Below are 26,810 nucleotides of genomic sequence, written 5' to 3'. Positions count from 1 at the left end.
AGAATACAAATACTACTGCAGATACCTCTCCTTTGAAATAAAGGATCAAATGTGCCACAATTTATTCTTTTTTAAAAAGGAAGAGAAAGGAAAACCTTCCCCCTTGATTTATTTTTTCAGTCTTTTCAAATCTAAGAGCCAAGCAGTGACATGTACAGAAAATATCTTTGAATATTGAGGAAAAAAATTCTTGCTGTGTCAGAGTATTGAACAATTAACTGTTTATATTAAAATTATGAATAAATTATCCAAGAATAACTGTTCATTTTTTGTCTGCTGTCTGTGCAGCACCTGAAGGCTGCTTTGCCATAGAGAAAGCACTAAATTAATACCTTGGAATAAGCCCCAATAAACCCGAATAACACAGGCATGTGGTGTGAAGGCAAGTCTCCTTGATGGGCCATGCCCTCATCCCAGGGTTCTCAGCAGCTTGATGCCATCGGGTGGACATTGGTACTGGGGTCCTTCTGCCTGATACATCAAGAGCTGTGGCTCTGTGATGTAATTGTTATTTTCTGTGCATGGACCAAGTCTTCCTTCCTCGGAGGGGGACAAACTCCTCACAGGCAGATTTAAAGCATAGAAGTCAGAGGATCAGCTTCACCCCCATCCTGGGGTGGAGCTGCTCTAATGGGATGTGCACCAGGAACCTCCTGTCTCGCCTCCCATCGTGCCCAGGCCCCTTCTGGTGGGTCAAATCTTTCTAATTTAGATCTGGTTTTGTTTCAACAAAGCCAAGGTTTCCCTTCTGTTCAACTGCACCAACGAGGTGAGGGACTTGCTCTTCCTCTCCTTATCTGCTTACTGAAGATGTCCTGCTTTCCTTCCCTTCAGTGACATCACTCAGGTGGGATTGCTGTGGCCATTTCAGCAGGAGCAGGAGCTGCTGCTGGTGCCAGCTCCTTGTGGGGCTGCCAGCCAGGTGGTGTGGTGCAGCCAAGCATCTGGTAGAGTCAATATGATGGCTTAGTATTTCCTTCCCCGTGACTCCATCCAGCCACAGTGTGGTTTGCTGAGCTCCTCCCTGACAGCTGCTCTGGCCCTGGCTCTTCCTGCCTCAGCCCTGCTCATGGTCTTTCCTTGCCCAACCTTGGAGTCTGCTTTGGACACATGTGGAGCTCTGCTCCCTGACTTGCCCCTCAAGAGGATACAGGGAGTTGTATACCCATGCAATGAGTTGCTATAAAAGCAAGTAGCGCGATTTTGCAAAAACACTTCCATGGGTGGTGACTCCACCACCTCCCTGGGCAGCCCCTTCCAATGCCTGGCAACCCTTTCAGTGAAGAAATTTCTTCTGATGTCTAGCCTGAACCTCTCCTGGCACAGTTTGAGGCCATTTCCTCTTGTCCTGTCCCTTGTTCCCTGGGAGCAGAGCCCAACTCCCACCTGGCTTCCCCCCTCCTGTCAGGGAGTTGCAGAGGGGAGCCTCCTTTTCTCCAGGCTGAGCCCCTCCCAGCTCCCTCAGCTGCTTCTGGTGCTCCAGCCCCTTCCCCAGCTCCATTCCCTTCCCTGGACATGCTCCAGCCCCTCAGTGTCCTTCTTCCAGGCCTGGAACTGGACACAGAACTCAAGGCCTCACCAGTGCCATTTCTTTACTGAGCCCATCTGGAGTTCTCTTACTGGGGGAATGACGACATACAAATTAGTATTTTAAGATGTTTTAGAGTTGCTTCTTCTGGCACAAGCTTGTTCTCTGGGGATCCTAAAACGCAAAATTAAGCAAAGCCACAAAGCTTGAACTTGCTGTCCTGGGAGCTTTGCTGCCTGCTGGGCTCTCTAAGATGTGGTGGGGAGGCTGCCGAGGCTCAGTCAGCCCTCCTGCCCTTATCCCTTCCAGTCTGCCTGCATAGCTCAGCTTCAGCAACCCCCAAACTGTGTCAGACGTGCTGAAGGAGAAGAGCTTGTCCTGATTTGAGCCGAGGACAACTCACCATCCCATCAGCTGGAGCAGCTGCCTGGTGTTTAGGAGCAGCCCTGATCTCTGATGCTAATCGAGCTCTTGTGGACTTCAGAGAAATTAAACCTTAATTTCTCTTTGCTCTTGTGGTTTCCTGGAGCACGGGGTAATTGCTATTCTAAGTGCTGCCAAAGCTGCGGTCTCTGAGTAATTGGAGTGTGAGTGGATCTTGTTCTGATTAGGGCTTGGCTGGGGCTGGCGAGTGCTTGGGGCTCTGGGATGAGTAGTGTGTGTGCATCAGCCACGGGGCTCATTGGGAAGGAGGGAATGGCTGTGTGGACAAACCTGAGCCTGGACCAGGGGCATCACCCCTCTGGCCCTGGAGCTGAAGTCCCTGTCTCTCACCTGCGTGGATGAATTTGGCCATCACAGGCATTTCCGTGCTTTGCTGTCGTTTCATTCTCTGTAAGACTGAGACCTGCTGGGCTTCGGGTCTCTGCTGCAGCCCAAGGTCAAACCATGACAGCAAAGACAAGGGACTCGTTCATAGGAGCCCTGTGAGGTTCAAATGGTGCAAGGAGCCCCCGGGCTGGGCTGGGTGTGCCGGGCTTTCGTGGCCATGCACACACACAGAGTGGTTTTTCTCTGAAGGGAACAGGAAGCAGTTGTGGCAATAGCTGTTCCTCGCAGCCATTGCAAGTTCAGCAGCTCCCAGGGTTCCTGCTGCGTTTCTGGGGGTTTGCAACCCCCCTGGGGACTCTACTGGACCCTCCCGGAGCCCAGACCCTCCGGAGGGTGAGAGGGATTGTTGGGGCAGCACTGGGGCCGCTGTTGTGGAAAATGCAGCGTGGGAGAGGTGGGTTTGTTTGTGCTGTCAGAAAGGGGAAGCGGTGAGAGGGTTGAGCTAACAGCCCTCGTGAGCAAACCACCCTCATGGCTGCTGCTCCCCTGGTGAGGCTCTGCTTCTTGCTTTGCTCCAGCAGCTGGAGAAGCCGGGGCTGTGGGATCCAGATGTGCACAGGGAACCCACCACAGGGATTCCTCCAGCCCTCAGGGTAAGTCGCTCCCTGCACAAGCTCCATGCCACAACAACGGGGTTGTCATTCGTCTTCCTCAAGGCCTTGTGAGGAAGCAGCTTGTCCTGAAGCCAAAAGTCCCAGTGCTGCATTTTGTGCAGCCTCCCCCCTGCACAGGCTTAAGGGCACAACGTGGGCTTGGGAGTCTGAGCTCAAGGGGAGCTTCACTCTGCTAGGAGTGAAGAGGAGGAGACAAGGTCTAGGAGTGAAGTGTGTCCCCATGGCTGGTTCTGGGGCAGTTCTGGGCTGGCTGGGCACCCTTCGGGTGCTGCTCTTGGCTCCTGCTGCTGCTGTGCCACAGCTGAAGGTTTGCAAAGACACCCTGGCACTGCGCACAGCTGGGTTTTGGGCTGGGTGTAAGAGGGGTCTGTGCCTGGGAGCCCCAAATTCCACTCCAAACTGCCCAGTCCAGTTACTGGGGAGATGGAAGCAGAGGGGATGTGGGGAGAGGTGTACTGATGACACTTTGGGTTTTGTGGCCAGGTGAGGGAAATGGTTTTTGCCACCTGCCTTTGCACAAAACTAGCCCAGCCTGGGCTCCAAGCCAGGAGGTACCTGTGGTTGTTCCCAAACTGGCTGTGCTCTGCTCAGTGAGGCCACAAGTGTCAGGTAAACAGCAGGGAGGAGGTTTGGTCTGTCCCAAGAGCCCAGCAGCTGCACTGGGATAAAACTTGACTTCTTCAGCCTAATTGAGGGATTGGGAGCAAACTTTGGAGCCAGTCTTGGCTGTGGGGATGGTACCAGTCAAGAGCAGTGGCCTTGGAGACCTCGGAATGGGGAGTTTGTTCTCTTGGGGCAGTTTGGAGTTGGCTGAGATTGCTCCCACCTGCCTCCCTGCATGGGAGAGCTGAGGAGGGCTTGGAGAAAGATCCTTGCCAGGGGATGGGGACTTGCTGTGAACTGCAGGAGGATGCTGATGTTGCAGACGGACAGGGTTTCGTGTGGTCCCTTGTAGGGGTTCTACCACAGCACTTGAAACCAAGAACAAAGGTACAAATGTCAAGGCTGTGGTCTTAACTCTTACTCTGCACTGCAGGTGACTCTTACCCAGTGTCACTTCGGGTTCTGCTCCTGCCAAACGGCTTGGAAGGTGATGATTTGCCATGCTGACAGCTGACAGCCATGAATGGAGCTGGGAGGCTCTGGCAGAGGGGAAGGGGGGTTGTGGTGTGCTAACAGCATGTTTTCTGTTTCAGTCTGCAAGCCTTGAGCAGTGCTTGGGGGCTGTGTGTGTTCTGGGGCTGCTGATCCCCAGGTCCAACTGTAGGAAGTCACTGACCCATCACACAGGTAGGAACGCCAGGGACCAGGAATTTCTCCCTGGCTACAACTTCCATCAGCTGATACTTCTGACAAAACACTTGGCTCCTCCACTCCCCCCTTGGCAGCCCCTGGGCTGCAGCCCTGCAGCGCTGCCTTAGAGCGCGCTGAGCTCTGCTGTGCTCTGTGCTGGCGTCTCCTGCTCTGGGCTGTACCTTGCACGGGGCTCCCAAATGTCAGACTCGCTGCTCAACCATTCCTGGCCATCGTTTTCCAAGCACTGGAAGAAGAGATGGTCCTTTAAGCGAGGTAATGGCCTGCATGTGGGGAGAGTGGGCTGAGAGCGTGTTGGGAGATGGGCTGCTGCAGGATGGGAGGACAGCCTGTCCTGGGCTGAGCAGGTACCAAAGAACATTGGGGTCCCCAGGCAGAGCTTGTTTTGGGGTGCTACCCCTCCTCCCTGCAGGGGACACTGCCTAAGTGCTGGTTAATGCTTTTTGTTCCACTTCATCTTCTTTTCAAGGCACATAAATGCCTTCAGGAGCTGGGGAATGGGTTGAATATCAGCCTTCTGGTTTTGTATTAAGTTTGTTTCATGGCTGGCAGTGAGCTGGAGGTCCTGGTTCTTGCAGACAGCTGTCTCTGCACGCTGCCTGGAGAGAGCTTGGGGTTTGAACAGATGCTGGGGAAAGATTCCTCTGGTCTTCCAGTGAGGGCTGGTGAGCACTGCCAGAGCTGTGCAGTTTGGGTGGCCCTGGCTGGGCTTCCCAGTGTCTGACAGCAGGGATGGGAAGTGACAGCAATTGAGTGAACTGACCTCATTCCTGCACGTGGTACCATGACTTGAAAATAGGGAAGTGAGAGCCTTGACATCTGCAGTCCCAGAGAAGCTGGACACTGCTGTTCTTGCCTCCAAACACTACTTCAGGCTGATGATGTTGGATACCTTTACCTGTGGCATTAGAGCTTCTGGCACTCTTTCTCCTCCATTATTCCTTGACCCCTCCCAGTTCTCTTCTGATGTGGATGTGCAGGAGACCAAGATCTGAACTGAACACTTGAAGGAACGTCAGTTCAGAGCAGGAGGCAGGGTCCAGCTGGACACCCCACTCCAGCCTCCCCAGTGCCGTGCCTGCTGGGGTGGTTGTGCTCACTGGGAAGGCTCAGGTGAGCTGATTTCTCTAATAAATGAATCAGCCTTACGGTGCTCTCAAGCACTGACTGCTTTGGAGAGGACCTGGGTAGAATCAGCTCCTCTCAGCATCTGCTTTCAGAGCAGTTTGTCCCAATGGGGCTTGAGCTGTGGGCACAAAACATTGGGGTCTCACTCCAGAGTGAATCAGAGGGGCTGCAAATCCCCTTCAGCCCCACCAAGACCTTTCAGCTGAGAGTGAGCAGAAAACAGTGCTGGCTGCCTGCTCCTCTGCACCCAACAGCCAGGCCCCAGGCAGGGTGATAAGGCAGCAGTTCCCTGTACAGTGTGTTACAGTGTGGGACAGCTTATCGTCCCCCTCCCCTGCCTGGGCTGCAGGAGCCAATCCCCACCACTGCCAACGAGAACAATGAGGGGCCCAGATCAGGCCAGGGTCTGCCCTTCAGCTCATTTTGGCACAGGGAGTTCAGCACTTGCTTTCCCAAGGTTTTTCCCTATGGCTCTGGACATCCTGCAACACAGTACGTGAAGGGCAGCTGGTGCAGGGCCAGCAGAGCAGGGGCCAGGGGGAGATGGAATCACTTTTTTTTCTTGTCTGTGATGCTCCCCGTGGTTTTCCAACAGTCTCTACCCTGGCTGCTGGGAAATGCCCAGACATTCTGGTCTTTCCTTCCTCCTGGGATTGTTTCACATAGCAGAACTCCCCAGTGCTTTTATCCCAATGCATTTGGTTTGGCCTTTCCCTGGTGGGAACACAGACAATGTTTGATGTTGGAGGATGTGACTGGCGTGGTGAGAGCTGCCATCCGTTTTTCCTCTGACGTGTTTCCCTGTCAGCGTCAGCCTGGCTCCAGCGTCAGCTGGGGACCTGTAGCATCCGGCACTGAGCTGGGGGCAGGTGAGGACAGGACACTGCTGGTAGAGCTCGTTCCAGCGCTGGCTGCTCTGGTGCTGTCACCTGCTGTGACACTCGTGGGTGCATCTCCAGTGACCAGCCTGTCGAAGGGAAAGCAGCAGAGGTGGTAGTAGGAGGGAGGGTTTGACTATAGGTCTGAGTTGGAATTATTAAAATCTCTGCTGAGCTCCCAGTGGCCTTGCACAGAGTTATAGCCAGGGCAGCTCATCCAGCTGATTCCATTGTCCCCACAGCATCAAAACCCCCGAGACTGTCCCAGATTGTCACATGCACTGGACACCTGTCACTGCTTCCTTCCTCCGCACGCAGCAGCCAAGGGTCCTCATGTTTCACCTGTGGGAAGCTCTGGCATAGTGCAGAGACCATCCCAGCCCAACTTCCTCCCCAGCTCTGCCCTGGGAATTCCTCTGAGGAGGCTGCCCCCTGCAGCAATAACCTTTTATGGTTCCTGGCCAGAGGCAAATTAAGCAACTGCAATACCTAATCTGTTTAATGTTCTCCTAAAGCAAACAGTATTTGTTCTTGAAAGTGTCATTTTGTCATCCTGTCTAAAGCTTAAACTGAGGGAAGGTGACTGCTGCTGTCTGCCAGTGCCTGGGGGGCCAAGATTCCCCATCCCCTTATCACCACGCTGGACATGGATCCTTCCAAACAGGCTTGAGTGCATGGTCCAAGAGACTCAAGGGGTTCCAGAGTTTGCCACACTTGCTGATACTGGGTGACCACCTTGATGGTGGATATAGGGATGTTCACAGCCCCCCAAACCTGTATCCCTCCTGTGTGTGCTCCACGCTGCTCCTTCCTTGCTCACCATCCCACAACTTTCCATCACTGCCTTGCCCAAGCACCCTCACAGCTCAGCTCTGCTCCCGGTGCCAGCCTAGCATCAACTGGCTGAGACTGAGATGTGGGAGCCCGGAATTGCCGTGGCTGGTGCTCACACATTGCCTAAAATGGTCTCCCCATGGCTGCAGCCTGTGAGCTGCGTGTCTCCGCCTCACAGCCACCATGCTCCCTGGAGCTGATTTATCGCGTGTTGAACCGAGTGTCTGAAGCCTCCGAGGAGGATTTAAGTCCTTTGGTGGGTCTGGAGGGGCTCTGTTGACTGCAGCCTATGCCTTTGGCCAAATCCTGAGCCCTGCATGGCACAGGCAGAGCACAGGGAATACTTTCCAGGCCTCTGTGGAGCTGACTCTGTTCCAGGGATCCACTTTAGAGCTGCACAGAGCCTTGTGCAGGTCCAGAGTAGCCTTGGCGGGATGGCCGGACCTTGAATGGGAGGAAAAAACTCTTTGTTTTAGCTAAACCTGTGGGCCAGGGCTCTGGTCTTTGTCAGGCCACCATCCTTGTCAGCTCCAGCAGCCACATTCCTGCTGCCTCCCGGGCCTTTGCTGCTTTAACTGTGGGTAGTTCGCTGCTGAAGGGATGGCGAGAACAGGGAATCTCCTTTTTCTTCCTTCCTTGTACTTGTATGAGGGTCCTGGTCCCCCTGGGACCTTCCCCACCCCCTGGTTGCTTCCCTTGGGTCCGTTCTTCCTTAGCCTTCATCCCAGCCTGTTTGGGGACTTCAATGGCTTTTACTGCTCACTGACACTTTTAGGTGCTGTTTCCTACAAGCTCATGCCAAAACCTGTGCTGGTTTAAAGGTGCATTGACTTCAAAATGCTGATTTTTCATTACAAGCTGAATCCAGATGAATTCAAGGAAAGCAAAAGGTGATGTTCAATAACTTACTAAACCTCTGCTGTTTGCAGGTGTGGCTCAGGAACATCCTGGACAAGAATTTGTCTACTCATTAAAAATGTCTTGTGAAGTAAATTTTACAACCTTGCTAGAAAGCCTGTTTCAGATTTTCCCTGCTCTTATAGCTAGAAAGACCTTAATTAAAATAGTGCCTTCACAAGATGTTTTCTTTTTATATTATTTATAGTCCCTCACTTGAAACCACCACAGACATTTAAACACACCAAACGCCCCTTAAAACAGAAAATCTGGCATCTGCAGTGTGTAGTGGGATCCAAGGAACAAACATCCCAACTATTCCTCATGTTTGCTGCCTTTTTTTAGTTGGCACCACACAATTCCTGGCTGAATTGTGGAGCTTTATAACCCACAGCAGGATGCAAGATTTCCAAAAGTGTGTTTCTTAACAATGTCTTCCTCACATTAATGTTTTTATACTTGGCTTTCCTGGTGTGTGAGCGATTTCTAGCAGTTTCCTGCTGGTTTTTCCCACTAGATAGATATGGCCACTTACAGTCTCTTGCTGTTGTTCTCTGCATCTTCAGAGATCCACCATGGTTCTTCAGCCAACAGCGTGGCTGTTTTCCCTTCACCTCAGCTGTGTGTATCCCAAAAGAATAAAAAGACCTCCGTGAGTCACGCAATGGTTTAGAGATTGTGGCTGAGGTTTACAGTGTGTCTCGCTCCATAGGAATGTGCTTCGCTCAGCTGGAAGATCTATTGTACCATGAAACACATTCAGACCATGGCTTTGTTTCTCAATGAGTTATCAGGTGGTGTACACACACTCAGGTTCACATTCCTGCGTGGGGAAAATGCACAGGAGTGAGCTGTGCTCCCACTATTGCTCTGCACATTCAGTGTTGTCTGGAGTCAATAATGTACCTCCAATTTGCCTCCCAGTGGCATCCTTTATTCCTTAAGGATGAAAATTTCTGACAGTATTTTTATTCCTAGATTTCTGCTTCAAAGGTCCATAATATCAATAACAGCCATCAAAATGTGTTTGAGTCTTCTTCTTTTACTGTGGAAATGGCCTCTGCAGCATAGGACATGTGACATGGGTCTGGCTGGGACGGCGAAAGCCTGGTCTCTGTCCTTGCACATGCTGCAGCTCAAAGGATGAGATTTCTACTGTTACAGAATCCCTGCACCAGGATCAAGGCTGCTGTGGTCTAGAGATTGCCTGGCACTGCCTATCTTTAAAAGGGGCAAGGGAGCAGAACACCCGATTGCAGCTGATTTTCTATCTCTCCCAGCTGTCTGGTTACCCGCTGTGACCTTCTCTGTCTTGCAGGGTCTGACTGCAAACCATGTTTACGAGAATTCACTGATCACCGCACTCCTGCTTTGGAGTATCCCACCCTCAAAAGCTTCCTCCCATCCCTCATTGCTGAGGATGACTCCTTCTGCACCAATATGGCTGAAGAGAAGGCAAGTGTCTTCTTTCCTTCTGCTATTCCATGAGGCAAGAGCCAGGGTCAGCAAACTGGCTGGTCAGCTCCACATCCAGAGGGATTTGTGGCAGAGTAAGAATGGGGGAAAGGGGTACTGATCCAGATTGTCAGGGAATACAAGGTTATATTACTTCTGTCGCTGGGAAAAATCATTCCTGAGTGCTTTGTATTGGTGTTGGGGGAAATAAAGCACAGAGGGACCCTGAGATGGTGGGGCTGGGGCAGGTATGACTTTGAGAGGCAGTAAGAGAGGGGTGCTATTAGAAAATCTGATTTGAGAAACACATCTGCAAGTCTGGTCCTGCTCTGCACCTGAGTTCTGCATGGGAGGTGTCCCCTCCGCAGGATCAGTGCAAGGCTCTCAGGTGGGATTTGTTCTGCCTTTGCAGGAGGATTCATCTTCCACAGAGTTGGATGTGCCAGCAGCAGACTTGCACAGCAGCACGGAGGATCTCCTCTCAGACTCTGCTCTCCACAGCACTGAGTATTACAAAGATCTGGGGCTCCTGAGCGTGCCCATTGCCAAAACAGCTCCAGAGACGGCAGCACAGCCAGAAGAAGGATCCCAGTCCGTGCCTGCTGTTTGCTTATTGGAAGAGAGACCAGGAACTCTGAGCAAACTGTCTGTGGATGTTGCTTTCTCCAACCCCATTTCCTGCTTGATGCGTTACGGCGAGGTCGAATGCTGCTTTCTCAACAAAGGCCACGTGTGCCCCTGTGCAGCAGGGCCAGGAGATGGAACCAGCACTCCTGAGTGTCCTGCAGAGGCAGACAAGGAGCTGGACCTGCAGGAGGCCCAGGATTCCTTCCCCACACTGGTGAGATCTATGTCCACCTCTCGGAGGCACAGCTGGGAGAGCCCTTTGTCACCAGTGGACTGCAAGCGCAGGTACAGTGAGACTGCACAGGACTGCGAGCACAGAGACTGTGAGAGATATTTGATATATACAGTGCAATGATGGCGTGTGAGGCTGGGGCTGCTGCTGGGTGGTCTCCCTCACTTGTCAGCATCTGCCAGAGCAGCTGGACACCCACTGCTCATGTTGGGTGGGATGTGGAGGAGCAGATGCTAGAGCAGCAAGAGGATTTAATGTTTCTTTGGCAGTAGGAAGGTCCTCTTTTCCTGGTCTTGAGGCCAGGATGAGGATCTCTCATCTGGAGAGAACTCATTTCTGTCTGGAGGTAACCTTAAACAGCATCAGCTGCCCCGATGACCTCCATCCTCTGGCTCAAAGGGAATTTTTCCCATCACAGAGAGATTAAGAGAGCTCTGTCAAATCCTTTTTCTTCTTGTCTGTGAGTTGGCTTGGTGAGGCCTGTGTCTGCAGTCACCGTGAGGGAATGGCCTGAAGTTGTGTCAGGGGAGGTTTCAGTTGGATATTAGAAAAAGATTCTTCCCCCAGAGGGTGGTGGGGCACTGAAGAGGCTCCCCAGGGCAGTGGTCACAGCACCAAGGCTGACAGAGCTCAAGGAGTGTTTGGATGATCTTCTCAGGCACAGGATGTGACTCCTGGGGTGTCCTATGCAAGGCTGAGGATTGGACTGGATGATCCTTGTGGGTCCCTTCCAGCTCAGCATATTCTGTGATTCTGTGTGCTCCAACCCTGTGCCCTCCACGTGACTGCAGAGGAAGTTGTGTTTTTTAGCATGATGCTGAGCTCTGGGAACAGAGTCAGGCCTGGAATTCCTGCCATCCTCTGCTCCTGCCACACGAATGCCTTGACCTCCAGGTTCCTACATGAATGCTTTCCCTCCTGACAAATGTATTGATCTCCCAGCTGACTGGGATTTAGGTGCAAGCCAGCAAGGACTATTTTTATCTCTCCTCCTTATATGGTACCTCAAAATTATCTTAGCCTGAAATCTTGGCAGTTCTTTATCAAGCTCAGGCTTTGGTTCTCAGACCTCTTGTTGCCCCATGCCCTGTGGATCATTCACAGTTTATACAGGAGGAACAGCAGCCTGGAGCAGCTGTGTCAGGGACATATTCTGTCCACTCTCTGGGTGATGAAGCACGTGTGAGCATGAGGCCAGGGAAGGGTAATATGCCCCACTCTTCCCTAAGCAAACACTTCCTGAAGCCTGTCTGTGGCAGCAGGAATGAGGTGACTGTGATCTGCAAACAGAACCCATGCAGAGACTAAGATTTTCCACTGAGCTCTATCCATCGTTTTGCTCCTGTGCTGTTGGCACTGCAACAGCACTTGGTGTGCAGGACATTGTGGGCACTGGGGGAGCTGGTCCACCCCTCATTTCCCAGAAAATAATTTCTTTTTCCTTCCACGAAGCTGGGCCCTTGTGGGAGCAGGATTTAGGACATGATGCCACAGTGGTGATGTGATAAACATCATCATCTGCCACTTCTAAATGCCCAGAGGGATTTTCCTGGTGTGGCAGCTGACAGGGCAGCAGCTCTTGGGCAGGCAGGCCAGGTTGCAGCCCAGGTGGCTGCACAGTCTCAGAGGTTGCTAAGAGATGAGTGTGAGCCATCCAGCACTAAACATCCCGGGTGACCAAGGAGCTGAGGGACTCGCTGATGGCAGCCAGAGGAGCTGTTTTTAACAGGCTCAGGACTTGGTGTCCAGGCTGATGCTTCCTGGCATTTCCTTTTCCATGTGCCTGTTGTTGTGACCCTCCTTGTCCCAGATGTATGAGCGCTTTAGGACCATCCACCCAAGGACATTGCAGGAGCTGTGCCATGCCTGGCACACTGGGACATGTCTGCTAAACTGGCTTGTTCCTCTCCCCTGATCAGGTTCAGCCTGGATGTCACAGAGATGGGCAGTGACCCAGAGCAGGAGGATGTGGGGAAGAGAAGCCAGTCCTGCCCGCAGCCTCACGTGTCCCCTCAGCTGCCCAAAGGGGTGCTGGGAGCCTGGAGCAGTAGCAGGGCTGGCACAGTGATCAAAGTGGAGATAGAGCCGCTGCTCCCGAAGCTCACGGTGGGCCCCAGCCTGCAGGAGGTGGTGAGTGGGGAAGGCTGTGCACGGGGGCAGGAGGGAGAGCTGGGGGGGGCAGAAGGGTCTGCCGCATGCTGGGCTCCTTCAGTGCCAGCATTGAACCGGGTATGCCAGGAGGTCTGCAGGAATCTCAGCAAGAATGAGCCTTCTCTGCTCCAGGGCAATCTGCCCTGTCTTGCAGGATAAAGGCCCTGGGAGATGCTGAAGCACAGCCCTCTTTTCCCATATATCTAGCGGGAATTTCCCTTAATGCAGCCTGAGCCTGTTGCCTCTTTTCCTGTCACTGTGCACCTGTAAGAAGAATCTACCTACTCTATAATCCTCTGTCAGTGAATTGAAGGCCAGAGTGTCACTCCCCTTCTTTGGACTCAATGACAATTGATACATGTTCTAAAAAGTGAGAAGTGCCTAAGAAGGTTTCAGTCCCAAATGTCACTTGCTCCAGCTTCCCTGGAGCTCAGACCTGAGACCGACAAACAGTTGGGCCTTATGTATCCTGCATCATAACCCTGACAAAACAGGAGGCAAGGGGTGAGGAATCAGCTGTGATGGAGGCTCCCTTGGTACACAAAGCACCAAAGATGTCCATGACTTTTTACTTCTCCAGAAATGTGTCAACAATGGGAAGAGACTGAGGTCCAAGTCTGTCCCAGCAGCCTGTGAGACCGCTGCCTCCCCTCAGATAACTCTCAGTTTCAACACTTCTCTTCCAGTTGTGGAAGGTTGGTATAGATTATATCCATGGCATTAAATGAGCTCAAGGTGTGATTAAGAAGATAAAAAACTGGAGCTGTAGCCTCTGCAAGCCTGGACATCCTCTGCTTACCCTTCCACATGGTCCCAATAGCTGCAGAAATACAAAGCCAAGCTGACTTTGAGTCTGGCCCTGGCTAACAGTGCAGTCTAAGCTCAGTCGTGCCCATCCCCAGTGACACAATGCCACACAACCTCTCTGTGGCAGTGTGTTGGTCACTCCCTACTCACACAAGGCCCACATGTGAGGACTGGCCCAGAGCTAAATGTAGAGACTTAATAGCACAGCCTGGGAAGTGGAGGGGAAGCTGGATGTCATGCGGAGGGTCTCTGGGGTTGGATCACCTCCTATCCCTGGGCTGCAAAGCAGGATCCTCAGTAGTTACTTTAATACAGACTGGAGAGGGGAGGGGTAACATAGAAAATTATGTAGCCTTCACCTCACCCACAGAAATGCAGAGCAGCCTCTTCCTTCCTAACTGCTCCAGCATTTCTTCCTCCTCATTAAAGGCAGAGTGGGAGCCCAGCAAGATTAACAGGGTCCAGTTGCATATCTTGCAATGTAGTGTTCTACAAAGGTAAACCAGGTTTTCTGCTGAGAGCATTGTGTGTTCCAGGTGTTGAATCCCCTGCTCTGGAGATGCTGGAGAAGGACCACGTGTCCCCAGACCACGTGTAGGTATTGTCAGTCCCGGCTGTTTTGAGAGGAAAGAGATTCTTGGGTGTATCTGAGCTACTGGGGATGCAACAGCAATGGAGATCCCGCTCCATGCTGAGGCACAGCTGAGTAGTTGGTCTTAAACCAGCACTTGAGGCTTTGTGGGATGCAGAATGTCTGTGCAAGGACATTTTCTAATCCCTCCCTTCTCTTTTGCCCCATCCCTGGTAGCTTAAATGTCCAGAAGGTTCTTCAGGAGCTGAAACATTACCATGGGTAAGTGTGTGTGGGAGAGGGACGTGGATGGGGATGTCACAGGACCCATCTGGCAAAGGACACTCGGTTCCTTGAGGGGCAAATCCCCAGAATCACTGATTTCTTCCAGCGAAACTCTGGTAGAATTGCAAGAAGGGACATTTCATGTGCCTCTTCTGTAACTCTATAGGTGTTCCTGCCCCATCTCCAAAGACAAGACTTTCTGCTGACCCAGAAGTTCTGCTCTTGTGTTCTTTGCTGTGTGTCTGATGCCTTTTCCCTGACCAGGGTGAAGCAGAGAGCTTGTGTGCAAGAAGGCAGTGACTCTTCTCAGCAGAACATCACTTGGTTTGAGTTCCTGTCTAACGAGTAAGTGACACAGAGGGTAACCCACACACTTCATGTTCCCAGAGCAGACTGATTTCAAGCCCCCCTCCATCTAAGCTCTACTGCCTTGCTAATCCTGAGTGCAGGACACTGGTATTGCAGGGGTTCAGCCAGGATTGGGGCACTGAATAACACCACAGACACAGACAGAACTTGCACACACAGTTTGAAAGTTCAGCTCCTTATTTGCAAGTGTCTCATTAATAAATGACATGGCTGATGCCAAACCAGATCCTCCAGGAGATGGAAAGCTCAGACTTGGGGTTCTAAAATAATGCATTAATGAACTTTATCAGTGATCTCCCTGAGCTGGGCTTGGCCAGTGGATTTCCCCTTCATTAAGATGTTTTTGTTTTATTTCAGAAATGAGGACAGTGGGAAGAGCGATAAAGCAGAGAAAGGTACAAAGGTGATGAGACGCCTGAGTTCCCTACGGAGCCGAGTCACTGGATCCTGGCAGAAGGATAAGGTGAGGGAGAAATGCTGAATTTGTGGAAGGAATTGTGAAATTCTTCAAGTAGAAAAGGGGATCTGACCCCAGAGAGTAGTCGGCTGGATTGCTTTTGGGTGGCCAAGGCCTCTGTCTTGGTCAATAGATGCACTGTGCCTCCTAACATAGTGCACGGGACAGAGCGATCCCCAACTTCCATCCCACCCTTCTCTAGGGCACGTTCTAAATGCTCCTGTGCTGTCTTAGTTGTGCAGAGCAAGAGGAGTGCCTTGGCTGGGTGACTGCCTGGATCACCCTCTGTGGCAGGGAAGAGCCTGCAGAGACACAGCCAAGTGCTGTATCCTGCCCTTTGTCACACCTAGACTGGACCTAGACTAGAGGGATTTGCTCAAACCTTCAGGAAAAGCACTGCCATCCCACTGTACCTGAACCCACCAGGTTCAGGAACCTACCTGCACGCTCCTTTGTAGCAGCGGGGAAAGGAACACGTGGGCAGTGCAAGGCCTGTGACGAGCTGTGTTCTTCTCTCCTTCCAGGGTAAGAACAAAGAGCAGCCAAAGGAGAGAGAGAAGGAGAAGGACACAAAGGAGCCAAAAGAGAGGTGGAAAGAGATCAGTGGGCACCAGCTTGTGCCAGGGGTTTTCTCCAGCTGCACCAGCTGCTCACTGTGTGCCAAACCTCTTGTGAATAAAAGTGGTCTGCAGTGTCTGAGTGAGTATGGCTGTCACTGCCTGGCTCTGCCCCAGCCTCTGCTCCCACCTCCCCTCCAGCCCAGCTTAAACCAGCCTCCTGGATTGCCTAAACCAGCCTCCTGAATTGCTCAAAGCAGCCTCCTGGATTGCTTCACTTCTTTGCCTGGTTTGGCTCTACCCCACCACCCTGCTTGGCCTGGCTTGGTTGTTTCTCCAAAGAGTCTAAACGATCTCTAAATCCTGCCTGGATTTATCCTCATTTTCTTTGGTCATTTGACCATTTCCTGCCCCTTTCTCCCAAGGAGGGTTCTAGGTCAACTTCCCCTTCACTAATTTTCTTTTTCCATGAAGTTCTGCTTTGCCTGAACAAATATCCCAACTGCCTGAGTGCAGCTGGATCTTTTAGGCTGTTTGTCACAGCTGCAGTGATGTTTCAGCTCAGCATCTGCCCTATGCATGGGCACAGGGATTTCTAGAGCATCCAAAACTTTATTAACAAACACAAAAGTCAAATGGTGCCTCCTAGGACCTGCATGGGTGAGACTGTTGCTTTTTACCCCTGAGTAGTGGTAAGTAGTGGTACCATCTGCACGGGCCTCTGTGCTCCCACTGCATCCACTGTGACATGGCTTTGGCTGACAAACCCTGTCCCTCCTCTTTGGGGCAGGTACCCAGGGCACTGAAGAACACTTTAAAAGGGGTTGTCTGTGGGCAGAGAAAATTTCTGGAATTGAAAGAATTGCTCTCTTTCTCCATCCTGTACCCTCTGGCAATGCTCGCTCTCTAGTGAGGGTCTCTCAGAGGCTCTTAAGGTCGGTAAAACCTTCCTGGGGCATAAGAGGACTGACTGACCTTGGACATGTGTAGTGAGAAGTGTGTTTTCCCTTCAGGGCAGCTGGAGGGAAATTGAAAAGGGGTACAGACCTGGCTATTAGTGAATGGTTTTCAGGTGACACAGCAAAAAGTAGGAAGCTTTGTGGAATATTTAGAGAGAACCTAAATGTTATGAGAGGAGGCAGAGTTATGCCTTGTCATTCCTGTCTGAGGAACCTCCTCTGTTTGCAGTCCTGCAAAAATACCTTAACCTGAGAGGATACAAGATAGTCCCAGTGCACCAAGAGCTTGGAGCCATGCTCCAAGCATGGCCTTGGGAATGCTGAGGTTGTTGTTAGTATGAGTGATTCTCCTCTGGACAACTGCTATGGAGATCTGTGGTCTGGAGTTGGAGGTAGTTGTCAAAATAGGAGTGTGACTCAGCATATTTTTATCCATCATAAATGTGCGGGGATTGGACATGTTATAGTAACTTTTACCTTGTTTCTCAGCCCTTCCATGAGGAACCTGTGTTCTGTCTTGTTAACATTCAGAAGAAAAACTCCAAGGTGGCTGACGCACTGGTTTGTGTTTGGGACTCCGTGGCATCTCCTTTGGCTCTCAGCTGCTCAGGGATGTGCTGCCCAGGATAACATGGGCAGCAGGGCAGCATAGCTTGTTTTATTGTGCTCCCTTTGCTTGAACTGAGGCTGAATTGGGCAGGGTTTGGAGATGTTCATTAAATTAGTGGCCTGTCTGCGGTGAGATGTGAACTAGGGCTTGTTGTGTGACAGCTGTTTGGCTGACAGTGCCTATATTTGGATGATGCTGGGCTGGAATCTTTGTGAGCTGCCTCTGAGCTGGTAGCTGCTATCACCAGCTCCCATTATTGCAGCTCAAAGCAGTGTGTGGTCTCCTGAGTAGTCCCTGATAGAGCTCCGGGGCCACCAGGAAGCTGGAGCAGCAGGCCTACTTTTCAGAAGTGTGAGCTGCTCTGTCAGGGCTCGGTCTGAGCTGTAGTTGCTGCCAGGATCTGAGGAGATTTGGCTGCTGCTCTTGGTTTCTTGTCATGAACTCACATTTCACCATCTCTACCCCTTGGGCCCCAGCCAGCCCTTGGTCCATCGCTGGTCAGGTGCTGCCGTTGATGTTGCCTCCGTGGTATTCTTAACTGCAGCACCAACATGTGGTACGAGGCAAAACGGGCTTATGGAAAATACAAGAAAAGATGATGGTTAAAGAAAAGGATGAGATGAAGCCAGGGAGAGGAAGGATGGAGGAATGATTAGGAAGCCTGAGATGTTCCACTGTCTCGTGGCTTCCATGGCTGTTAAGAATTAGAGAAGTGAGAGCACTTCTTATTAGAGACAGTAATAGCAGGAGGAATTTGGCTTTTAATTCAGAACAAAGAACCATTGTTCTGCTAGAAACATGCATGTGAGATGTGAAGAAGGTAGGCAGCCCAGGTAGCCTGGTACGTGGTATCTTGTTTCCCTGTCTCATCTGATTCCTCCCATCTATCCTTACATCACATGATACAGAGTATCCCAGGGATGGACTGAAGGAGGTTGTGCTGTGTGTCAAGAGTATGGACACAGGAGAGTCTCTGCAGCTCACAGATGTGCTATGAGGAGCCTGGCAGGAATGAAAAACAAAGAGGAATGGTTGCAGTCACTGGGATCTCGACAACAGTGGCCACCCAAACTCTGCCATTACGTAAATTATGAGCTGAGAGCCTCTGGGTTTATTGTTCACCTTGAAATGAGAAAGCTCCTTCTGAGCCTCTGCTGTCAAGGGTGGAGAAGGTTCTGTGCCTAAATTAATCTTCTCTTATAAACATGCTTCCAGAGTTTATGCAACAAGAGTTAGATGAGTCCCAGGAAAGCCCTGACAGGAGGAGAGCTCTCCAAGCAGGCTGTGCCATGGAGGCAAGCCAGGGATATGCTGTGGAATACAGATGAAGAGAAGGATTGCTTCCCTCCTAGTGACTTGAGCATTGGGGTAGAGGTGGGTCTTCCACATCCTCTTTAGTTGACAGTCACATCTTTATTACATTATAGGAGAGACAGAGCCAGGGCCCCATAGCGGGGTCAGATCAAACATCCTCCTCAAAAGGAAACCAGCAGCTGCAACCAAAGTTTGTCGGGCTTCAGAAAAACTCCTCTTCTTTAAGAGAAGGTGCTAGATTTAATAAATCTTCCTGAACCATACAGGCTATGCTGGACTGTCCTAGGCTGACCCTTGCTGGCTGCTTCAGTGCACTGGCTGATCTCTAACAGATTGCCGTAACAACTGGTCACTAGGACTTATTTAAGGCGTGTTGTGAAAGAGGTTTGGAGACCCATTTCCTTTCTCACAATGGGTAAGTGAGAGGACATGGGTCTGTGAAGTTTGTCAGGCAAACATCCTCCATCCATGGCCAAGGAGAGGCCAGAATAGCTTTTGGGTTGGACTTGAAATTTGTGTGAAATTCACCTCTCACTTGGCACTTGTGCTTGCACGGTTTTGTTTTCTGGATTCCCAGTGCAGCACCAATAAACTAATATGAGAAGATAGTTTTGGCTTATAATAAACAGGAATTACTTGATTTTTCTATCCTGAAATTTCTGCTCATAGCCCACACAAGAGTCCTGAGATATCTGAAAAGCAGCAGACAACCTGGAACTTTGTGTTTCCGGAGAGAGACACAGGTGCCAAAAACCTTCTATTTGGGTGGAAAAAAGGAGGTTTGGCTGCTGTAACATGATGACAGTGATAAATGGACTGGAAGTCCCACTTGGAATAAATGATTACTAACAGAATTCCAAACAAACAGAGGCTAAACCAGAGTGGCGGCATCAAGACGTGGGTTGAGGTGGTTATGAGCCAATGGAGAAGGATCTGAAGCAAATGCGAAAGTGGCTGCAGTGCTGGTTGCAGAGGAACAACTGACTGAGCTATGACTGTGCTGACACAGAGCTGTTTCACCCAACTCAAGAGGTTTTAGAAAAGGAAACCAAAGTACATCCTATTCTCAGTGCTTCTCCTTTTCTACTTTTCACTTTCTTCTTGTATCTGGGCAGTACTGCCTTCATTTGGAGCATCTCCAAGTGCTGCCCATTCCATTCCCTAATAAAACCTCAGGATCTTGTCCTCTCGGGCTGACAAATACATAAGGCTGCAGGACAGTAATCTACCTCTAACACATTCAGCAAGAAACCTTTTGTTATTACAGAATTACACAGGATTAGAGAGTTGGTGCTCTTCTCCTCTTTGCAATCCAAACCTTAGCTCAAAGCTATGGAGTTTTTGAGCTGGCTGCTGTGCCAGATTTTGCACTGATTTTGTAGTGATGCCCTGAGGCAGCTGCACAAGCACAGCACGTCCTCTCTGTGACAGCTGCAGTTGGGCAATCTGCAATGCTTTACTTTTACATTACAGTGAAGCACAAAGTTTGAAGCGCCTAGGGATGAATCACCAAGTGACAGCCAGCTGTTTACCCCCAAACTGCTTTATTTAATGAATATGTCCCTGTAGTGCTGACAGGCCCCAATAAACAACTGGGACCTCATTGTACTCAGTCCTGTAGGGAAGCAGCACAAAAGGGAACATTTTGGAAAAGCTTGCAACTATGAGATTAAGAGAAAAATAAAATCAATTAAACAGGTGGCAGTGTGGAAACCAGAGACTGTATTGGTCCCATGGCAGGATTTCAGCACATTTCAAGCCCAACCTGTGGCAGGTTCTTTCAGAGCAGCATGGGAAAGCCGCAGGGGGGATTTTGAGAGGGAAGTTTGTTTTGCAGTCGTGTATGCTGTGTTTTCAGGCTCAACAGGCAACTTGGATATGTGTGATTTAAAATACGACAAACTTTTGATCAGTACTGTAAATCCTCAGAGTGAAATTGGGAGGTACGGTTTGATAGTGAGCTCTTCCCAGTTTTTTTCCCTGCACTGAGTACTCCAGGAGCCTGGTGCTAATACATCAAACCACACTGGTGTCAGGGAAAAGATGGTTTTTCCAGCAAGCAGTTTGGTTCTACAAGTCAGTGCATGGATCTGCTGGTAATGAAGATAATTCCCCTTTGCTCTCGCTGTTTGTCTGTGCAAGGATCACTGGCAAAGGCCTGGGCAGGCACTTGCTCTTGAGGGCAGATAGGGAAGCCAGCATCTGCCAACCCACCAGGCACCCCAGCCTTGCCTTGGTAAGGGTGTCCATAAACACTTCAGTACATTGGGATGGCAAATCCCACCAGGCTTTTAATACCGAATTATGTATTTCAAGTGCCAGGCTGTGTGCTCTGTACACATGAAGTACCATGTTAAAGCTGTCACTGGGGATGCCACATCCCAGCTGTTATGGGCCTCTTTAGTTTTTATGGATGTTGGGGAGAACCGTGTGCCCTCCCTGAGGAAAAAGCGTGGGCTGGGGGTGGTCATGCCCTCCCTGAGGGGAACGCATGGGCCAAGAGGAGCTGTTTGCCCTCCCTGAAGGGAAAGCATGGGCTAAGGGTGGCCATGTGCTGTCCCAGAGAGGAATGTGCGGGCTAAGGATGCTTGTGACCTTTCTCAGGGGGACGTGTGGCTGGGGGGGGCTTGTGTACCCTCCCTCAGGAAAGGCATGGGCTATGGGTGGTTGTGCCCTCCCTGAGGGGCAGATGTGGGCTGAGGGACACACACCGTGTGCCCTCCCTGAAGGAAAGTGCAGGGTATGGGTGGTCGTGTGCCCTCCCTGAGGGGAAAAGTGTGGGCTGGTTGTACCCTCCCATGAGGGGAAGGAGCAGGCTATGGGTATCCATGTGCCCTCCCTGAGGGGAAGGAGCAGGTTATGGGTGGCTGTGAGCCCTCTCAGAGGACAGAGCATGGGCTCAGGGTTGTCCATGTACCCTCCATGAGGGAAGCCACAGGCTAAGGGGGCCGTAAGCCCTCCCTGAGGAAGAGATGTGGGATTGGGGTGCTTGTGCTTTCCTTGAGGAGAAAGCGTGGGTCAGGGGGGACCGTGTGCCCTCCCTCAGGGAAGGTGTGGGCTAAAGGTGCCTGTGAGCCCTCCACGAGAAGAAAACACGGGCTGTAGGTGGTCGTGCCCTTCCTTAGGGGAACATGCAGGGTATGTGTAGCCGTGCACTCCCTGCTGGTCGGCAGTAGCCATGCGCCCTCCGTGAAGGAAAGCATGGGCTAAGAGGACTGTGTGCCCTCCCTGAAAGAAAGCTATGGGTTGCTCTGCCCACCCTGGGGGCAGGCGCGGGCTGTGGTGGCTGTGTCCTCCTTGAGGGACAGGCACTGGTCGGCGGTGGCCATGTGCCCTCCCTGAGGGAAAACACGGTCTGGAAAGGGTCTGTGTGCCCTCCTCCAGGGCAGGACACAGACTGCGACTGTCCGCCCGCCCGCCCGCCCCGAGGAGCCGGGACCCACCCCGGCCGTGCTGCCCGCGCAGGCGCACCCTCACATCCCGCTTTTCCTTCCGGGACACGGGGGCGTTTCCTGTTGCTGTGGCGGCGGCTCCCGGGACCGAGAGGGAACCGGCGGCTCCCCGGGGAGTCCGGTAAGAGACTGGGCTGTGTCAGTGCGCCCGCCGGCCCCAGCTCCCGACTCCCCGCGGCCCCACGGCTCCACGGCCCCCCAGCCTCAGCAAGTCGCCGGCCACCGGGACCCCTCGCCGGGACTGCGGGGACCGCCGCCCCCGGTCGCTGTGCGGGCAGCGCGGCCCCCGGGGGCTGGGGGGGGGGCGGCGCGAGGGGGATCCGGAGTTTGGCCGCGGCGGCGGGTTGATCGTCCCTTTGTGACAATCCCTTAGGTTTTACAGCCGTCCCGAACTTTGCAGCTCTTGGCTTCAGCTGCGGGGCGGGACGCAGCTTGGAAGATCCAGTGTTTACATTAGAAAGCTCTTTTAGGGGCTAAAGAAGGAGTGAAATGTTGCTGTGTGTTGTTAGGGAGGCGAGTGGCTGTAGCCTGGTGTGAAGTTGTGTCCCTTTCTGCCACAGTTTTAGTCTGAGCATCCTTGTGATCATTAAATCCTGCACCTCGTCCTCTGGGTGCTTACACACATTGCAGGTACTGGTGTACCTTCAGAAGTCCGGGATGTGCGTGAAAGACCTTAAATGTGTTTGGAAAAAAAACAGTGAAATCTTCTCTTTATCCGGAGTTGCGATAACTGACCCATTTTAAATATTCCCCAGCCCTGGCACCTTAGGGAGAGAAGCGGGAGATGGTATCAGCTTAGCTCAGGTGTGTTGGAAAGGAACCCCTGGCAGGAGGTCAGGGCGGTGAGGGATTTTGGAGGAGGTAGTGGGAAACAGGGAGTGATTTGAACAAATAACTTTCTGACTGTTTCTTGTGCTATATCTGGTGTTGCTGTTCTAATAAATAAGCATAATTTCTGAATATTGTTTGAAGATTTTGTGTGTCATCTATGTAAAACCAAAAGGAGAAATGGCTGCTTCTCAGTTCCTTCTCACTCCCCTCTTTAGAGAGTTCTGTGGGTGCCTTTTTTAATTGTCACTTTTTGTTTAAATTTATGAAATTATAAGTGGTAGTTTGGTAGTTTCTCTTTGACATGGTAAAAAAAAAAAAAAAGAAACATGGTTCTCAAACAGGAGCCATCGGACATTGTGTGTTGTAGTTCCACCTCCTGTTTACCTATGAAATATTTTAAATACCTTTTATGATTGTCATAGTTGCTGCTTCAGTTCTGTAGCGTTTCTTACAATGGGGGAAGGCTTCAGCATGAGAGAATCGAATTGGGACTTGTCTTTCTTTAGGATAATATGGAAATTTTACTTGGTGTCGTTTGAAAAACAGAAACATCAGTTGTTTATGTGTTTTTGTAAAGAAAACCCCTTGGCCACCAGAACTTGCAGTGTTAGGAATAACACAACCCTTCTCCCCGATTGTTTTGCTGATATTTTGACAATAAAACCAGATACAGTGAGAAAGTAATTATAGGTTGTTTTGGAGACAAAGAGGAATGCTCTAAGAGGGAGGCTGAAACTTGATAATTTAGTGCTGTTGCTCTCTGGCGTGGAGTGTCTCTATTTCAGAATGTGATGTATCTCATCTCCCTGTACCCTTCCAGCTTTTGGTTTCTGCCTCTGCGTAATTAAGCAGATGAGAAGACAAGTAAACACTGGCCACCAGAGCCACTAGGACAAAGTTAAATCTGCTCCGAGTTCCTAAAGATACCTGACCTGAATTTACCCAGCACAGAAACTTCCTATGGTCCACTGAGACTCCTCCTCTTTCCTGAGGAAATCTATCACAAAGTGCCTCTGCTTATTCTGGAATGCAGTAGCGGTTCAAAATATTTCTCAGCTGCTGTCTTGTGTATCTCTGGGTATAGAGTCAGATTTTGTATTCTGGATTAATCACTGATGTGCAGGTTGTTTCCTTTGTCAGTTCAAGAGGGAGGAGTTCCTTATGTGGTGTAAGGGTGAAGAAAGAGGGAAGAGGTTCTCTTTGATCCCTGAAGCATTGGACACTTGAAAACAGGAAAATTATTAATTTCACAAGGCAGCTCTTTGTCCTTGGCTCTCTTCTGATGCTTGGATTTAATACGTGGTGAATAGCATTAAAATAGTGCTTGAACTGCTTTTATCATTGAAATATTACAAGGTGTCCCTGCCTGAACTTGCACTGCTTTAAAGTGGTTTTTTTAATCTGTAATTTACAAAACACACAAAAAAAATTCCTTGAGAAAAAAAAATCAGCAGTTCAATTTTAGATTAATCACAGTGGTTTTGTGTGTTAGTTGTTTGCAAATGGCCTTTTAAGAGTTATTTTATTGGGCAGTACCGCTCCAGACCAAAGGTCAGGGTCACAGTGCTCATAATGTCTGGTGAGTCATAGATTTGTCCTGGAATCCAGTTCTGGGAGATATTTATAGGACATTGTCAGTGTCTGATCCCCTGGAAGGTATTCCAGCTGGGGAAGAAAATGCATTTGCCTGCTCCTTTCCACTGTGTTTTGGTGCCCTCTTACATACTGTGAGCGGGGTGATGCTTTTGGGTGTTATCATGTGTTGTCCAATAAAATACTCCTAAGCTGTAAATTAGTTACTGTGAGCCTTTGGGAAAACATCTCATTGATAAGGGAAGGTTTTTGGTTATTCCAGTTATTAAATTCATTACTCTCAATCGTGAACAGGATCTTTTATGGTGTTTATGAGCCTTTTACTCTTAAATATTTTGTTGCTGGTTGAGGCCCCTGTTTCAGTTTCTCTGTCATTAGGTCATTGCTGGCACTGGCCCCTGCAAAATGCTTCCTAGGGAGTGACAATCCCTGCAGTAAGCAGATCTGGGCTAATGTGATGCTCCCAAAATTCTCAACCTTAATTCCAAAGCTGTTGATTAAAGCCTAGACATAACCACAGTGGGTTTGCTCGGCTCCCACCCTCTGTGAGGTGTCGGTGGCTCTTGTACCTTTAGCTCTAGGAGTGGTGCTGTTCCCATCCAGTCGAGGTGACCCAAATCCTTGGATCCTCTCTGTGTGTTGGCACTTTACCTGGTGTTCTCAGCACTGGCCAGAGCTGTGGCTCTTCTGTCATCCTTCAGAGAATCTGCTTTTTGTTGCCAAATAAATCTTCCTGCAATTCCGGGGAGTAATGGAGGGAAAAGACAGGGAAGAGCCCAGCTGCAGTGCTCTGAGTTTTTATCTCTGCCTTTCTCAGGAATACCTTTTGTGCCTCTCCAGTTTGGGAAGAGCTTGCCAAAAGAACTATCTATTTAATTTTTGTACCTTCGCAAATTCTTGATCTGAATAAGACCAAATGCTACCAGTTACTGATGGTACATGCAAAAATATTTTTCTTTGTCAGTTTTGAGTTTACTGATGCTGCTTTTCTTTGGATGGCAGGAGAGGGTAGAGTTTTGTTATTTCTATACACCTGTTAGAGGTCTGATATTTCTATACACCTGTAACAAGCCTTCACATTCTTAAACATCAGCCTCCATGTGTGCGGGTTCCTGTCACTCCTTCACTGTCCCCTGTCCCTCATTCTTCCTTTCACTGTTTCTTGACCCGTGCAGTTCTCTGATACCCTGTTCGGAGAGGCTGAATAAGAATGCAGAGTAATAGGAATAAAGAATATAGAGATCTTACATGCAGAAAAAGGAAACCACATTCATTAGTATTCAAAAGTGTGTTCTAATCTTGAATTGAGGTGTCCTTCCTTCAGCAGTGACTGCAACAGTGTGTTGAATAGGGGAAGGTGGAGCATGTCTTATAAAATGAAGTGTGCTTGTAAAACAGTGTGATTCTTCTGTCAGGTTTCAAAATTGTGGGCAAAAATAATGCCCCTTGGAAGTCGTGGAGTAAATGCATTTCAAATAACCTCGTGGACAATCAAGTCCTTGGATTCAGCTGCAGTTTTCTGAGGCTTTTCTGTAGCATTTTCCTGTTTTCCAGTATCTTCTCTCCTGTTGTGTAAAGAATCTTTCTGCAGCACAGGAAAGTCATGCACAGCACTATTAGATATGTCAGCTGATTAAGTGAAAAATACCTACTAAGAGCGCTGTAAGTTGTTATCTTTAACTGAGCAAGTAGTGGTTTTAAAATTGAAACCCATTTTTAAGTGAGATCCCTTTTACAGTTACCTTAACAAGGTTCTCAAGCTTTTGAACTGGAATTGGTCCCACTAATCTTTGATAGGAAAAGAATTACTGAATGTAATCACTGAATATAGGTAAATGTCAGGGAATAGGAATAGGAATGTCTAGTTTGATAAAATGCATAAAGATGACTATATTACAGAATTCTAGATAAATGCAGTGGATTCCAGGACTGTATGGGAAGGCAGTGGCTGTAGGAACACTGCCTCCAGCAGTCCTCATGTTCTGCCCTGAAAGGAACCTGTCTGTGAGCAGGACTCTGATGTCATGGAGAATTTTCTCTATTTCCTTTTGTGTGGTGATTTTTGTTGTCCAGTTTGTTCCTTTGTCTCAGGAGAAAAGTGGTTTCCATTGTTAACTGCTTGGTTGTTGTTGAGGCATGTCTTTTAACAAGCTCTTCATTTCCTGGTGAGAGGGGGAGGCCTTATCAATGCTGAAATAACAAATATATTTGTTATTCTCTACATGGTTTTAGCAAGTGAATAATTTTGATACATTTTTCTCATGCGTTTACAGAGACACATTTGAAATTAGATGAAGTGCCTTTTGGCTTGTGGTGTGGGGTGTGGTAGTGGTAGGAATATCTCAAATAAGAGAAAAGTTGTGGGAGGTGATTGTTTTTGTGGAATTTTTTGGTGAGCAGAACTGTGCACTTTGTTTCCCACACTCGAGGAAGTTGCATAATGTGTAAGCATCTTGCAGGTCTGTGCACTCAGTCTTTCTCTCAGTCCTGTTTTTATGTCTTTATTAATTTATTTC

General features: G+C 49.9%; 1 protein-coding gene across 4 annotated transcripts in view; it reads left to right on the top strand.

Moving 5' to 3' along the window:
• The first annotated feature begins 3,964 nt into the window (after positions 1-3,964).
• ARHGEF18 (Rho/Rac guanine nucleotide exchange factor 18) overlaps positions 3,965-26,810 on the top strand; it is a 49,594-nt gene continuing 26,748 nt past the window's right edge. For 2 of the 4 annotated variants that reach the window (XM_017836377.1, XM_017836375.1), the window contains exon 1: positions 21,919-21,991. Coding sequence is in view for 1 of the 4 variants with exons in the window: in XM_017836378.1 (XP_017691867.1) it covers positions 4,467-4,542; positions 9,343-9,479; positions 9,892-10,391; positions 12,258-12,468; positions 13,070-13,184; positions 13,833-13,890; positions 14,105-14,149; positions 14,417-14,497; positions 14,879-14,984; positions 15,503-15,677 (1,504 nt within the window). In the remaining 3 variants the exon portion in view is untranslated. Of the gene's footprint in view, positions 4,543-9,342; positions 9,480-9,891; positions 10,392-12,257; positions 12,469-13,069; positions 13,185-13,832; positions 13,891-14,104; positions 14,150-14,416; positions 14,498-14,878; positions 14,985-15,502; positions 15,678-21,918; positions 21,992-26,810 lie in introns of those variants that run through there. The other 2 variants (XM_017836378.1, XM_017836374.1) reach the window with 2 other exon arrangements.

This window comes from Lepidothrix coronata, unplaced genomic scaffold (genome assembly GCF_001604755.1).
Source record: "Lepidothrix coronata isolate B3197 unplaced genomic scaffold, Lepidothrix_coronata-1.0 Scaffold277, whole genome shotgun sequence".
NCBI classification, from domain to species: Eukaryota; Metazoa; Chordata; class Aves; order Passeriformes; family Pipridae; genus Lepidothrix; species Lepidothrix coronata.
This window is presented reverse-complemented; position numbering and strand designations above follow the sequence as displayed.